This window comes from Gossypium hirsutum, chromosome A02 (assembly GCF_007990345.1).
Source record: "Gossypium hirsutum isolate 1008001.06 chromosome A02, Gossypium_hirsutum_v2.1, whole genome shotgun sequence".
In the NCBI taxonomy this organism is placed as follows: Eukaryota; Viridiplantae; Streptophyta; class Magnoliopsida; order Malvales; family Malvaceae; genus Gossypium; species Gossypium hirsutum.
This window is the reverse complement of record NC_053425.1, coordinates 63850028-63866875: the sequence shown is the minus strand read 5'-3', so window position 1 is coordinate 63866875 and position 16848 is coordinate 63850028. Positions and strand designations below refer to the sequence as shown.

At 29.1% G+C, this 16848-nt stretch overlaps 1 protein-coding gene across 1 annotated transcript; it reads right to left on the bottom strand.

Moving 5' to 3' along the window:
- Window positions 1-9533: 9533 nt before the first annotated feature.
- LOC107939003 (uncharacterized) lies at window positions 9534-10181 on the bottom strand. Its single transcript, XM_016872289.2, has one exon. It carries the CDS (start codon window positions 10179-10181, stop codon window positions 9534-9536), a length of 648 nt encoding a protein of 215 aa, XP_016727778.1.
- Between the last annotated feature and the right edge of the window lie 6667 nt (window positions 10182-16848).

The following is a 16848-nucleotide window of genomic DNA, read 5'->3' as shown; positions in this document are numbered from 1 at the left end:
CATGTACTTTAAACTCGCACACTTAGTGCCATGCATTTCAAGTTCGCACACCTAGTGCCAATCTCACAACCGTGAACACTTATTGCCCGCACACTTAGTGCAGAAAACCAGCCACTCTATATGCTTCACTTCCTTTTTACATTCGACAATTTCATCTCTACATACATATACATTTGTATACATTTCATCTCATTAAACATAATTGCATAGGTATTACGATCATTTAAATCAATACCAAAGATATGCTTAATGACTTACCTTGTGTTAGGTAAAATAGTTCCAAGTCGGCTACTCGATGACCTTCGATTTTCCCTTGTTGGACGCCTCTCCTTTAGGATCTTGAGCTTAAACAAATAAATTAACTCATTTAACCGCTTTGCTACATATAATGGTATCCACATTTTAATGATTTTATGACATACGAAACGACATGGTAAAATTTTCATCTTGCTACCTTATGTTCTTAGCTATTCGGCTAATAACCTTATGCAATTACCATTTTATCAATAATCTAATCACGCATGCATATGCATACTTGGACATTCGGTAATCACCTTTGCTAATTTTAAACTCAACATCACATAAGCTCCCAAGTGATGGCCGAATATGTATATCTATAATATCACCTATAATTCATCTAAGTCAAGATAAAATCATCAACATGCCTAACTATAGCCGAATGTGCAACATTAATCTATCATTTCCATTTCATTTAACACTTAACATTTACCACATATCGATTCACCAAACTCTTCATCTATTCATGCTCTCATATTCGGTCACCCATACCTATACTAACCATATAACTAATTAATCCTAGGGTTAAACACAAGTACAATATTTAAGCACCATGGCCGAACCTTCATGAAGTTGCTAAGACCCATCATTTCTACTCCTCACACACTCTCACATCCAATCCTTTTTATTAAACACTCAAGCTCAATCATCTTCGTGCCTCATCACCACAACATCAAAACACCAACCAAGAAAGACAACACCCATGGCCGAATATCATCTCCATCAATAGCAAAAATTTAAACCATGGGCTAGGTAGAACTTAAACTAACAACTAAAAACATGCATGAATTTCAAAAAAAATAACATCAAACATACCTCAACTTAGGTACAAGCATGGCCGAACTTCTTCACCTTTCTTTCCCTCACTCACGGCAATTGTAACAAGGAAAAGGATGAACACTCCTTCTTCCTCCCTTATTTTATTCATCTTTTTCCTTTTTAATTCCTTTCTTTAATTTATTTTATCTCCAATAACCCAATTTCTTATTATAATATCTAATTCAAACAAATATATTGCCCATCATCAATCTATCTTGGCCGGCCACTATAAGGGAATTGGGCAATTTGACATACAAGTCCACCCTTGTGTTGACATGCACTAATAAGCCCTTTAAAATTAGCCTATCATATTTCACCATGTCTCATGTTGATCCCTATTTAATAATTCCTCATGCAATTGGCAAAATTAGGGAATGAAACTTCCACATATGCATGTACACACATAATAAGCATAGAATATAACAATTAATTATTTTTATGACTCGGTTTTGTGGTCCCGAAACCACTTTCCGACTAGGGTCACATTAGGGCTGTCACATATAACAAAATGACCAAGTCCCTATACATGTCATATACTCAAAATGTTAAGATCATCGATACCCAAAATGACAGTTGATAGTGTGGTGCGATCTCCGACGATCTCCAATCCGAGCTAGCTTGGCGACATTATAAAACATGAGAAATAAAAATGGAGTAAGCTATTTAGCTTAGTAAGCCCGTATGAAAGAAGTAAGCAAATCTTACCATATATTTAACATTCAAATAATATAATATAAAATGATGTAATTTACCATTTTCTCATAACCATAATTCCTTTCATTACATGCTTACCTTGAAGGTATCATTTCACGAAGTTAATAATCATAAGCTTTATGTATATACCTATACCATCTCGTAATAACTTCATACTTATTATCATCGTTAGCATACCCAATGAACCACTCGAAATAGTAATATCAAATACTTGGGAAACACAAGGTGTCACATATGTAGCCATTGCTACCTCTATCTCATAACATATATATGCTTGCTCTCGAGCCATCAATGGGCCTGCTCACACAAGCTATCAGTCAAGACGTATCTACACAATGCTGCTCACACAAACTGTCAAGTAACCGCAACATATACCGGTATACTCAGCCACTGGCAGACGTTCAGGACCAGCACTCGGATTACATAACAGAAAACCCTAGTGACATGTCATTTGTATCCTAATCTATTCCTAAGGTTTGATTGGGATTTCTCGCTTGCCGAAACGTCGTCGGATGTGTCCATAGAGTCATTTATACAATTCATACAGAATTAAAACATTAAAAATACAATTATAATAAAGCTTATTTACATACGAACTTACCTCGGTTCCAAAAACAACGAAAAGGACCTATTCGTCAATTACTTTATTTTTCCCCCGATATACACCCAAACTTCATTTTCTTGATCTGTAATACCACATTTTACTTATTTAATCATCACATTATTCAATTTAGCCCAAAAACACATCATGAAAAAATTTACATTTTTCCTGTAACTTTTTAACATTTTACAATTTAGTCCCTAAGCTCGTAAAATGAATTTCTTTCAATTTCATCACAACCCAAGCCTAGCCAAATGTTATTTGTACTCATAACAGCCCACATTTTTATCAAAAATTTTTTATCGAAAATCACTTTACAAATGTTGTTCAACTAACAACGAACATGCATTTTCTACCACCAAACATCAAAATATATAAATATTCAACATGGTTAAAATTTTAGACTTTAACTTTCTTTCAAATTAGTCATTGAAATAGCTAAATCAAGTTACAACGATCTCAAAAATATAAAAATCATTGAAAATGGGACAAGAACGGACTTACAATCGAGCTTGAAAGCTTGGCCAAAACCCTAGATATGTCTTCCTTGTGAATTTCGTCTATGGGGGGATGAAATTGAGAAGGTGGACATCTTTTATTTAGTTAATTTTGTCTTTATTAGCCAAATTACTAAAATACCCCTAATGCATAACTTTGAAATTTCACCTAAACCATGTCTATTTTTGTCCATCTTAAGGTATAATGGTACAATTGTCATTTAAGGACCTCTAATTAAAAGTTCAAAACAATTAGACACCTTTAACTTATAGAATTCAAGTTTTGTACCTATGCAATTTAGTCCTTCTAGTCAAATTGGGCACTCAATCGATAAAATTTCTTAACAAAATTTTCACACAATCATTCTATCATGCTGTAGACCTTAAAATAGTAGTAAAATAAATATTTCTACTTTAGATTTGTGATCTTGAAACCACTATTCTGATTTGACCCAAAAATGGGCTGTTACAATAACTATCATCAAACATTCATAATCTACCATTAATCACTCAATTACATTCTTATTCATCAATTGCAACATCCTAATCCTTTAACAGTTTTGCAAAATAGTCCATGGGCTAGCTAGACTAAGCTGCAACGATCTCAAAAACATAGAAATACTAAAAACCAAGCAAAAAAACACTTACATGCATGGATAGCTATCGTCGAATTATTCAAAGCCCTAACAATGGTGTTTCCTTAGCTAATTTTGGTTGAAGATGGTGAAGAAAGATGATAGCCATGTTTTTTTTATTTAATTTATCTTAAATAATCAAATTACTAATTTAACCTTTATTAAAACATTAAAAATTCATATAAACCATGTACATAAATGTTCACCCACCTTAATAATTGTCTAATTACAACATAAGGACCTCCACTTTAATATTCCATAGCTATTAGACACCTTTAACTAATAGAATACAAGTTTTACACTTTACACGATTTAGTCTTTTTTATCGATTAAGCATTCAAATGATAAAATTTCTTAAAGAAACTTTCACATAATGATATTATCATGCTGTAGACATTAAAATAATAATAAAATAATTATTTTGACCTCAGATTTGTGGCTCCAAAATCACTATTCTGATTTGACTAAAAATAGGCTGTTACAAGACTTGTAGCAAAAGGTTATACTTAGAAAGAAGGTATCGATTACAAAGAAACCTTCTCTCTAGTTGTCATGCTCAAGTCAATCCGTATATTTCTATCTGTTGCGGCAGCTCTCAGTTATAAGATATGGCAAATGGATGTCAAGACAGCATTTTTGAATGGCTAGCTTGAAGAAATCATATATATGATACAACCCACCAAATTTATAGCTAAAGGAAATGAGCATAAAGTTTGCAAACTGCTTAGATCCATATATGGACTTAATCAAGCATCCCACTCATGGAATCAAAGATTTGATCAAGCGATCTAGACTTCTGGATTTGAGCAAAATTTGGATGAACCTTATGTTTATAAACGTTTAGGGGATGGAAAGGTGATCTTTCTCATTCTATATGTCGATGATATTCTACTTATTGGGAATGATGTAGGGACAATGTCATCGATTAAATTATGGTTAACACAACAATTTTTCTTGAATGACTTGGGTAAAACTAATTTTGTTCTAGACATTCGAATCCTAAGGGATCAAAAGAACAAAGTGATAGCACTTTCTCAAGCTTCATACATAGACAAGATATTGAAGTGTTATGCAATGACGGATTTGAAGAAGAGAAATCAACCCTTCGTATCGGCAAGGGCAAAGCCAAGGGGTTGGCATGGGCCCCGACCCCCCTAAAATGTAAAATTGCTATTCAAGCCCTTAATTTTTTTAAAATTTTAAATTAGTAAAGGTAAAATTGTACTTTGGCCCCCCTAAAATTACAAAGATATAAACTATAAAAAATTAAAATTTCATACAGCCCCCCTAAAAAATTGTTCTGGCTTCACCCCTGCGTATCGGGATTTCATCTCCCTTTAGAGAACTGTCCTCAGACAGTGGAAGAAAGAGAGCACATGATAAAGGTTCCGTATGCTTCGGCAATAAGAAGTCTCATGTATGCTATTAATAACTTATAAAAGAAATTTATGTTTTTTTAATATAATTTTTATAATTTTACAATTTTTTATTTTTATAATATTTTTATATATAAAAATTATAGAAATTATTATAAAATATAAAAAAATACCTTTTATTATATAAAAATTTTAAAAATTTTATTTTTTAAAATTTTAAATTTTAATAATTTCATATAACTTAAAAAAGAGAGAGAATTATTAACTTAACGGTCAATCATTAAAGTTAACGGTTAATTTTTTTTGTGCATTTAGGCCATTCAAATACTTAATTAGGTGAGAAAAATAAATATTTTATTGTTTTTTTAGAAAAATACTAAAGACTTTATTTATTTATTGCATAAATAACCAAAAGCTATGGCCATTTTTTTATCACTAATCATATTTAATGAATTTAAAATATTTGTCTGTAACATTCATCAAGAGTCTAGAATACTCATTAATGGAAAATTGCATTCTTTTATCGCTTCACTTCAATTAATTTTAAATATAACACTTAACACATTAAATCTTCTCATATCATTATAGAGGTTCATAATAAATTCCATACATCAATCACATTATCAAAGTAATATTTCCATCATATAATACTAAGAAATACCCAAACTATCTTTTCATCATAAAATTATCATTTGCCTATTTTTATCTCTTATACAATTTCTTCACAACAATAAGTACTTATCAAGTCTAAAAATTATAACATGGATATGCCCCTTAATATAAATCCATAAATTTTGAAAACTACCCTTTTATCCATTTCTCGGTAAATATGTAAAATTTATAATTTAATCTTTATATTTTTTATTTTATTCAATTTAGTCTCAAATTATTTTTCTAAATTCATATGCATAACCCATAGCAACTTAATGTCAATAAATAAATTTCAATCTATAATTTCTTAAATTAGTCATTTTACGCTTCAGTCATTATACATTTTATATTTTACAATTTAATCATTTTTTCACATTTTCATATTTAAATTCCGCTTTATTGTTTCCTAACAATAAATTCTTATAACACCTTTTGAATTTTCTCTTTATTGCCTCATTATCCAATTTTTCTATATAATTCATGATAGCATTTCCCGAAACAGTGCCACTTTCTATACCTAAAAAAATCAGGATGTTACAAAATTCATATTAAAGGCTTTATAAGCATAACCATTTTTCACAGGTAAGCATCATAGTTGCTTTACATTTGCATACACATTTTCACATATCTTTAAACTTTATACATATGTTCATTTCATATAATTGTTACCAATGATAGAAAGTTATATTTTCATTCCTCTTTATTTCTTATAACAAATCTTATGTTTTAATATGGTATAGACTCTATCAACTAAAAGCGATAATTAACTAATAAATCTTATTCATGACTATAATGACAATTATCATTAAGAGCATAATTTATACACATCAACACATGCAACTAATATCTCTATATCATATATTTAGTTAATATAGTATTTCATGACTAACAATTTCAACACAAGACACTAATAACCTATTCCATGTCTTTTAAGCCATAGAGTTTACAGGTATTTATTTTATAATTAGACTATATTTTGAAATAAGATACCTTTGAGTGCTCCAAAATACGAAATCATGCTTCCATATCCTTGAATCCACTTTCAAATTTGATTGAAAATCCATTTCTATTATCACATTTTTCTATATTTATGAAATTAAACAAAAATTAAAATAAGAGCTTCCAAAGCTTTCTAAAAAATTTCTCAAATATTGAGTTTCAAGAATTAGGAAACACCATCCTTTTTTTTTGTTGAAATTTTCTTTCTATAACTTCAATTTCTCACACTAAAACTCATGAAAATCTTTGTTAAAAATAGAGTTTTGATGGTGGAAAACTAATATGGAGGTTGTTTTCTAAGAAACTTAAGTGAAATGTCAAAGTTTTGGTGTTGGATCTTTAGGAAATTTGGGAAAAAAAAGACTAGGAAGATGAAGAAAAAGAAAGGGAAAACCATGGAAAGAGACGGGTGGCAGGAAACACCAAAAACACCAAGGAAAGTTTTGGTGTTTCCTAATTCATGAAATTAACCAAAAATTAATATAAGAGCTTCCAAAGCTTTCTAAAAAATTCTCAAATATTGAGCTTCAAGAATTAGGAAACACCATCATTTGTTTTGTTGAAGTTTTCTTTCTATAATTTCAATTTCTCACACTAAAACTTATGAAAATCTTTGTTGAAAATAGAGTTTTGATGATGGAAAACTAATATGGAGGTTGTTTTCTAGTAGATTTAAGTAGAATGTCAAAGTTTTGGTGTTGGGTCTTTAGGAAATTTGGGAAAAAAAAGACAAGGAAAATGAAGAAAAAGGAAGGGAAAACCATGCAAAGAGGGGAGTGGCAGGAGCAAGAAGAAGAAGCCTGATCTGGCCTTTCATCCTTGCTTTCCTTTAAAATACAACAAGTGGGCCAAAAGACCCAATTCTAACAATTTTAAGCAACTGATTTAAAGGATAATGGCTAACTAACTTGATCCAAATTCCAAATTCTAAATGCTCAAATTTATTTCAAAAATTAATTATCTTATATAAACAATAGTTTTACCATACAGTTCTAGAGAAAAGTCCAAAATACTCTTACGAGATTACATTACTTTTTTATCCTTTTCTTTTTTTTACTCTTTGTATAATTTCTCCGCAACTATCCAAACTAAAACTTCAAATTTACACGTAGTCTTTAATGTGAATCTATGGGTGGTTAAAATTGAGAAATTTATTTTCAATTTTTCCAGTTTGATTCTGATAAGTGATTTTTATTAAACTATTACATATTTCTACTTAACCTCAAGTCAATTCATCACTAATAACTCATTTTTTTAATTTGTTCATGTTTGTATTTTAGTCTCTAAATTTTTTAAATCTTGTCATATTTTCACTTTTACATTGTTTTTATTGATTTCTATATCTAAAATCACTTTACTTTTATAAAAATTATTTTATCTGACATATTTTTGAATTTTCTTGAATATTCACTATATCCACCATCAAAATAGTATTACAATGTAATCAAGTAATTTTGGATGCTACAAGTAGGGTGAGCGTTCGATCGAATCGAATGAAAAAATTTCGAATTAATCAAGTCGATGAATCATATTTTATTATCCTAACTCGATTTGAAATTTCCTCGAATTGAGTCGAGTGAGATGAAATTCGAACCAAATCGAATATATTTATTCGAGTTAAATTAAAAAAATATATTTTAGGTTCTTTTAATTACTATCACCTACTGTAATCAAATTTGTATACCGTAATCAAATTTGTTATTAACTTTCATCCCCTTATAATTTATTTATTAATCTTTTATATACGTGTTAACTTCTTTGCTTGTTTAGTTACCTTAATTATCTTCTGTTTCTTGCCACTATATATTTTGAAATTAAAAAATATATTAAATGTAAAAAATGTGATTTTTTAATAAAAATTATCTTAAAGATAAAATGTGAAATTGATACCAACATAAAATTTTAACACGATTATTTTATGATTTCACCAATAATTCAATTTTTTTAAAAAAATTATAAAGAATATGATAAAACAATTCAAAAACATAAATAGTACAAAATGTAAAATTTAATTTAATAATATAAATAGTAGATATAAATAAAATTATTATTGAGATTTAAAATATTTTTGGATGATTTTAATTTTTTATTTGAGGGTAAATGGTGAGAAATAAAAATTTTATTGAAAAATAAAAAGTTTTGGAGGTTGAAAGAGTAAAATTTGGAGGGGGAATAAATCGGAGAAGTAAAATTTTGAGAGAGAAATATTCAGGAAAAAAAAGGGAAGAGAATGAGTTTGAGGCAAAAGGGTTTGGGATGGGAGAGGAGCAAAAGTTATGGGAGAAAAGTAAGAGTGAGTAAAAGTTTTGAGAGAAAAGTGAAGAGATTTAGAAGCTTAAAGTAATAATGTAAATTATTATAGTTTGATATTCGATTTACTCGAATTATTTAACTTATTCAAATTTAAAAATTAAACTTGATTCGAACGCAAAATTCAAAAAAAAAAAATTTAATTGACTAGAATAACTCAATTAATTCGAATAACTCGATTTATTTGATTCAAAATTCAAAAATCGAAATTTTTTTTATTCTTCGAGTTAAATCCAATTTTAGTCGCCCATAATTACAAGTTGTATGTAGCGAAAATTACAAGGTGCCTTAAAAGAATGTACAAAAATTTTTAACCTTACCAAAATTTCTAATGCATTTTGGTGTTCATTTTGGTAAACGTTGGCAGAATCGCTCTGTACAATGATCATCTCAACTCTGCAAAACTGTTAACAATTTCTTTTACCTAAAATGTTAAAATGAAAAACAGAAAAGATTTTAATAATATATTCAATTTCCACCAACAAAATCTCCACAAAATTTTTACTAGATTCATACCAAAAGTAGTCATAAGAAATCACAACGAAATCCGAGTTATACTGTTTGTGCACGGACTCACTGAGCCTGCTTGTCCGATCCGATCTAACCTCAATAAAGAATGAAACCCTAGCACAGGTCAAGAATCATCGGTTTTAGACATAATCGAAAGACGACTAGGCCTTGGCTCGAAAGAGGCTCGGCGTCGTTGCTGATGCGAAGAAGGCCTAATAAGAGCCGTTAAAGCTCTCTTAACCAACTCTCCTTCCACTCCTCCGATTCTTACTAACGAATTCTTCATTACCGATCTCCTCAAATTCAACGGACTACCAGGAAGAAACGACGCCGTCATCGGTTGACGATTATTCTCGTGCTTCCTCGACAGAGGCAATCCTTTATGGAGAGAACACCGGAAAGACCCCGGGTACGTCGTAGGGGAACACAAACACGTCCTATACCTCTGGTGGTGAGAGCTAGACGGCACCGCATTGTTCTTGTTCTTGTAGGAAATCGAACGGTTGGGAGAGATCGGACGTTCGTTGATAGAGAACCGGACGGACGGCGATGACTGAGGAGAATAGCTTCGTCCGTACAGGTTTACACGGGTGGGGGAAGTCGCACGTGCGAAGAAGGTGGAGGATCTTGAAGAGAAGCTTGAGCTTGACGAAGCGAATGCGTAAGAATATGACGAAGAAGAAGAAGAGTCGTGACAAATCGACGGTGAAGATCTTAGGTACGTGGAGAAGTGTAGACCGTATGATTTAGTTCGGGATGACTGTAACGGCATTTTCTTTCTCAGAAAACGGTGGTTTTTGGAGTGAGTTGCGTTAACCTAGTGAAAAGCGAGTAGTGGTATAAAATGAGGAGGGTGGGCGAATCGTAAATAATGATGACTTTGAGAGTGGGTTATATCGTTAGTAGTCAGAGCGGCCGTTGGAAAAGAACCTGGGTTAGGGTTTCGCTTTGGGCATCTGGACGGAATAAGTGAGGTTTCTGGGTTCACGTGCTGGCGCGGGTGTTTCAAGCACCACCGCCAAGAATATACAAATCTTTCTTATACGGATTATCATACCACATCCATCTTCCCTGTAATTGGTACCAGAGTACTCTGGAGTAACGATATTTGGAGAATTAATGTAGTAGTATTCATTATAAGTTTTTATCTTTAATTTACAATTCAGTTAATTATGTGGTTATTTATTTAAAACTCATATATCTGTTACTTTGTTTTATTTTTGCTTGTTTAAGTCTGAGTGAGAAACTTTAGGCCTTTGAGTGTTAAGACATAATAACATAACAGACGGTTTTAGGTACCATAGATAAATATTATGGAAGAATTGTTTATATAAAGATAAAACTTGCAATTATACTATGATATAGACTCTAAGAATAAAAATAATATTTCACCTCTTAGTAAAGGATTTAATAGTTTAATAAATATAACCTCTATATATTTTAATAAATTATATAATAAAGTTAGTAAAATTGAACAACAAGTTAATAATCTAGGAGAGGTAACTGGATTAGATTTGAACATCAAATCTAAAGAAGTATTATCTAATATAAATAATAGATTAGATCAGGTTCTTATTAACAAAAATATAGAACAAGAAATGGAATTAGGTCCTTTATATTATGGTAATAGTAATATAATATTAACCTTATCTGAGGAAGAAGACACTTCTTTAGAAGAGTCATCTTCTACTAATAAAAGATGTAAAAATCCTGAAAAACAGAAAAGAAAATATACTCGTCAACAAAAATATAATTTCCAATCTTATAAAGAACTTATAGAACATTGGAAATTTAAATTTACTGAAAGTATAGATAAAAATGAGCGAGTAGAATATTTAAAATTAATAGAACAACTTTATGAAAAACATAAAGATTTATTTACTTTATTTAATTATCACTATATGATAAATTATGACACTACAGACAGTAGTAGTTCTAGTAATTCTGATAATCAAGAAGATTTAAAGGTTACTAATTATAAATCTGATAAAGAAAACACTTCAACAGGTGAGGAAGAAAATATAGAAATTCCAGAGCCAATGGATACTGAAGAAACGGATCCTTATGGAAAAAGAAAAATGGAGTCAGATATTCAAAACGATGATTATCTTAGAGCTTTAAATAAAGATTTTGAAAAAGTTGAAAATACAATTAGAATTTTTGGTACTCAAACCGAAAATATAGCTATTAATGAAATCGAAACTAAATATCCAGGAGAGTCATCTAGTCAACCTATACCATATAGGATTGATGATTTAAATAAAAGAAATGTGCCCAAGGAGGAATATATTTAGACTTAACTAATATTTCAATATCAGAATATGAAAAAACTATAGATGATTGGGCACAGTCAATGACAATTGTTGTAAACAACAATAATAACTTGGTCAAAAGAAAAATTTTAAAATTATTTTGTTGGAACATTCCAAGGGGATGTTTTACAATTTTTAAGACGTTGGGAGGAATATGAAAAAGGAAAACAACAAAAAAAAGTCAGTTAATTAATCAGATCGGAACTCCTAAAGATCTTTTAAAAGGATTAACTTTTATTCTAAAAATAGAATTTTGTGGCTATTTTGACAAAAAAGATCAGGATAGTATATCTAGCTATAAATTTTCAAAATTTAAATTATGTGATATTGGATATTTAGAAGAATTTTCTAAAAAATTTCTTCATAAATACCAAAAACTAAAAAAATGAAAACATAGAATTTTAGAAAAACCAATATTTTCATAAATTACCACCACCATGGGATGAAATTTGCATAGCAAAATATACCAATTATCTAGAAAAACATAGCAAAAAAAACTAGAGAAGAACCAAAAAATATAGATTCTATAGGTAATAGAATAAATTTTACAAAAGAAAGAATAACTTTACATTGCTTACAAACTAAAGCTTCTACACAAGTTAAAAATAAATTAAGTGATAAACATTGTACAAAAATTTTAGAAAATGAGTGGGAATTTGGATGTAAATCAATACGCCTTAAAACTTATAAAAAATATAGAAAGAAAAATAGAAGATATAAATTAGTTAGATGGAAACTAGGAAATAAAAAATATACTAGTTATAACAATAAAAAGAAAAAATTTGTTAGAAGAAAAACTTCTTAAAAATCTAAAAAACAAATATGTAAATGTTTCATATGTGATGAAGAGGGTCATATAGCAACAAATTGTCCTAATAAAGGAAAAAATGCAAAGAAAATGATAAAAACTCTTGTTAAACAAGATTTAGAAATATGTTTAGAAGAGGAAATAAATTCTGAAGAAATATTATATGAATTAATATCAGAAACAGACTCTGATTCAGATAATGAAGAATATATATTTATGTTTAATACAGGAAGTAGTTCTAAAAACCAATTAGAAGAAATTCCTAAGTCTGAACAACAGGATATAAAATTCGATAATTTAATTGGAGAAGAAAAAGATTTTTCTGATGAAATGATAGAAATAATAAATAAAAATTATATTTCTAAAGAAGAAATATATAAAATTTCTAAATTCAAGATATGGAGTCAAAAACACATAGAAAAAAGTAGTGACAATACAATCGCTAAAGATACTAGAGGTGGATTAACAGAAATTCCATTATTTACTAAAGATAAAATTAAAAGAGTTAGGAAGAAATATCCTCAAGTTAGATATATACATTTGGGTAAAATTATAATAATAATTAGAGCTTTATTTAGAAATAGTCATGATATACCTATAATAGTAGTTTTACTGGATAAAAGATTTGAAAATCCAATAAAAGCACTGATTAGAGGAATTCAGTCTAATTTACATACTGGTGTAATAGGTTTTAAAGTTAAACCAAATTACTTTATATCTATTACAGATCCTCTAATAGAAGAGTGTTTATGTTTAAGAATTCAGTCAAAAAATTCTGAAATAAATGATTTAGCAGAAGATCTAGCAATAAGCTGGACTTCTATTAATGAATATACTAATACTGCAGAAGTAGAAATTAAAGAAATAAATAATAAAATTATTGAACTTTTTGAACCTAATAAATTTCCTACAGAAATTCAACCAAAATTATTACATTTAAAGGATCTATCAATACCAAGAGACAGGATGATAGATAGAATAAGTGGTGCTAGAACTTCAAAACCTGTAAGTACTATATAATATATGTCATCAGGAGAAAGATTATATTTTAAAAATAATGCTATAACAAATACAAATGATAATTTAGTTTTACCCTCAAATACTCAAACAGAGGAAGACGAGGATAATATAAGTACAATTTCAACACCCATAGGAATGAAAACAATTCAAATACCTATTTTTCCAACAGAACCTAGTAGAAATTCTAGAAACACTAGAATGGAAGAAATTCAAACCTCAACAATTATTCAAAAGATGAAAATTAGAAATAGTGATGTTATTACATTTTCAAATTTTCAACCAAGAAAATATTATACATACATTGAAATTACATTTCAATTTAGAGAATATAAAACATATTCTTTACATGCTTTATTAGACACTGGAGCTACCACCAGTAGTTGTAGAAAAAATGTCATTCTTGTAGAAAAATGGGAACCAATGAAAAATCCAATTGGAGTTATAGGAATAGATGGTAATGAAACCATAATAGGATTTAAGGCTAGAAATATACCAATCTACATAAATAATGTTAAATTTGTTATTCCTAAAATATTATGTTTTTCTGAAATGCATGGAGAAATATTATTAGGAAATAATTTTATATATCAGCATTTACCATTTTCTATAGATAAAAATCTAATAATATTATCTACAGAAAAGACTTCTGTAGAAATACCTTTAGTAGAAAATTATAAATTTGTGTGTGATAAAAATTTTACACCACCAACAAAAAAACAGAATAAACAAACTAGAAACAGATCATTGGTTGTTTAAAATTCTAGAAGATAATTTTAGTGAAGAACCATTAAAATTATGGCAAAATAGTCTTAGATATTGTGAAATAAAATTGGAAAATCCCAATAAAATCATTAGAGTAAAACCTATGATCTATATTAAACAAGATATAGATGCATTTGATATACAAATCAAAGAATTATTAGAAAAATGATTAATAGAAAAAACTAATAGTCCACATTCTAGTCCTGCTTTTGTGATAAGAAACCATGCTAAAATAAAAAGGGGAAAAGCTAGGATGGTAATTAATTATAAAAGATTATGTCCGATAATCTCTGCTGTTGAAGCTGTTGAGAATCGCCTCTTTGACACTACCAGATCAGCATCAGCTAACTCTCCAGGCTAAGCCAATAAGATCGAATAAGAGGAAGTTTCTCTCAGAGAAGGAGCAAAGCAGTCCCAATGCCCACAGATCTGCATTATTATACGAGGATATAAATCAAAATATTATTTTTGATGGATATTTTACTCCAAGAAAGGATGTCTTAATTAATCAAGCTAAACAGGCAAAATATTTTAGTAAATTTGATTGCAAATCAGGATTTTGACAAATAATGCTAGCAGATGGATCTAAACCTTTAACAGCTTTTAGTGCAATTAGTGGTCATTATCAATGGAAAGTAATGCCATTTGGATTATGTAATACACCTCAAATCTTCCAAAGATGGATGGATTCTATATTTAATAAATATAGAAAATTCTATATAGTTTATAAAGATGATATTCTAGTATTTTCAGATTCATTAAAAAAACATAGAAAACATTTAAATATCATTTCTCAAGAATTCATGAAACATGGAATAGTCTTGAGTCCTAAGAAAATAGAATTAGAAAAAACAGAAATAGAATTTTTAGGATTAAATTTATCTGTAAATGATCTTAAACTACAAGATCATATTATTATAAAAATAAAAGAATTTCCTAAAACTATTAGAGATCAAAAACAACTTCAAAATTTTTTAGGAATAGTTAATTATGGAAGAAATTTCTTTCCTAACTTATCTAAAAAAGTAGGTGAGTTATATGAAAATTTTAAAAAGGATAAACCTTTTATTTGGTCTAAAAAAGATTTAGAAATTATAAAAATATAAAATCAGAAATAAATTATAACCCAAAAGTTTATTTACCTAAACAAGGTGATAAATTAATTTTAGAAACAGATGCATCATAAAATTATTGGGGATGTATTTTAAAAGCTAAAACAGTTACAAATGAAGAATTAATATGTGGATATAGTTCAGGTAAATTCAAACCAAATGAAATTAATTATACTATATATGAAAAAGAATTATTAGCTATTAAAAAAGGAATAAATACTTTTCTTATATATTTAGCATCTAAAAATTTTATTATAAAAACTGATAATCAAGCAGTTAAACAATTTCTTACTAATGAAATATGTACTTTTAATTTTGAAATATTATGAAAGGTACTGATAATACTCTTGCTGATTATCTTAGCAGGCCTATGGATAGAGGTAAAAAAACCTCTAGAACAAGTAGGAGAATGGACTATTGTCCATGAAAAATCCAACAAAGGGAAGACAATAAATCCTAATCAAGGGTTTGTTACAATATCTCCACAAGTATCATTTTATCCTAATTAGGGATATTATGTTCCTTGTCTACTGGTAAGACAACCAGTTAGATCTCAACTATCTCCAGTTAAATCTCAATTATCTTTTACACCAAGAACGGTAAGCCAATACCCTTGGTCTCAAGATCCAAATTCAGCATCTCAAGCTAGTTATTCTGAAATTATAAAAGGAACGGAGAATTTGTTAAACAACAACAAATTCCAGAAATAAAAGATTTTTATAATCCAGGATTATCACCAGAATTATATAATTTCATAAATGAGATATGGAAAACCCATATTTCTGAACAAAGAGCTAATTTCAGAAGAGCTCTTATAAAATTCTCACAATTCTTAGTTGAAAAAAACTAAAGAAATGAATATCATGATTTATTATTAAAATCTATTTTATATAGAGATTGGTATAAGCTTGAAATATAACAGCCCAATTTTGGGCCTAGTCGGAATAGTGATTTCGGAACCACTATTTCGAGGATGGAAAATTTATTTTTAATGTTATTTTATGTGTTATAGCATGATTATATGAGTGGATGAAAATTTTGGTGAAATAATTTTAGCGATTTCATACTTAATTGCAAAAAAGGACTAAATCGCATAAAGGGAAAAAGTTTTGTTTTGCTAGCTAAATATGTTAAATAGCTAGAGAACCAAAATTTGGGGTGTTTAAAGTGCAAATAGACCCTAAAAAGGGTGCTTGGCCGGCCATAGATAGAAAGAATGTGACAGCCCAAAATTGACCTTAGTCGGGAAGTGGTTTCGGGACCGCTAAACCGAGTCACCGAAATGTTTGAATGTGATATTTATTGTCTAGAATATGTAATTATGAATGTGTGAAAATTTCAAGCTTCGATTTAGTCGATTGCATGTGAATTCAGTTAGTAGGATTTGTGTGACACTTTTGAAATGTGATAGGCTAATCTATAAGG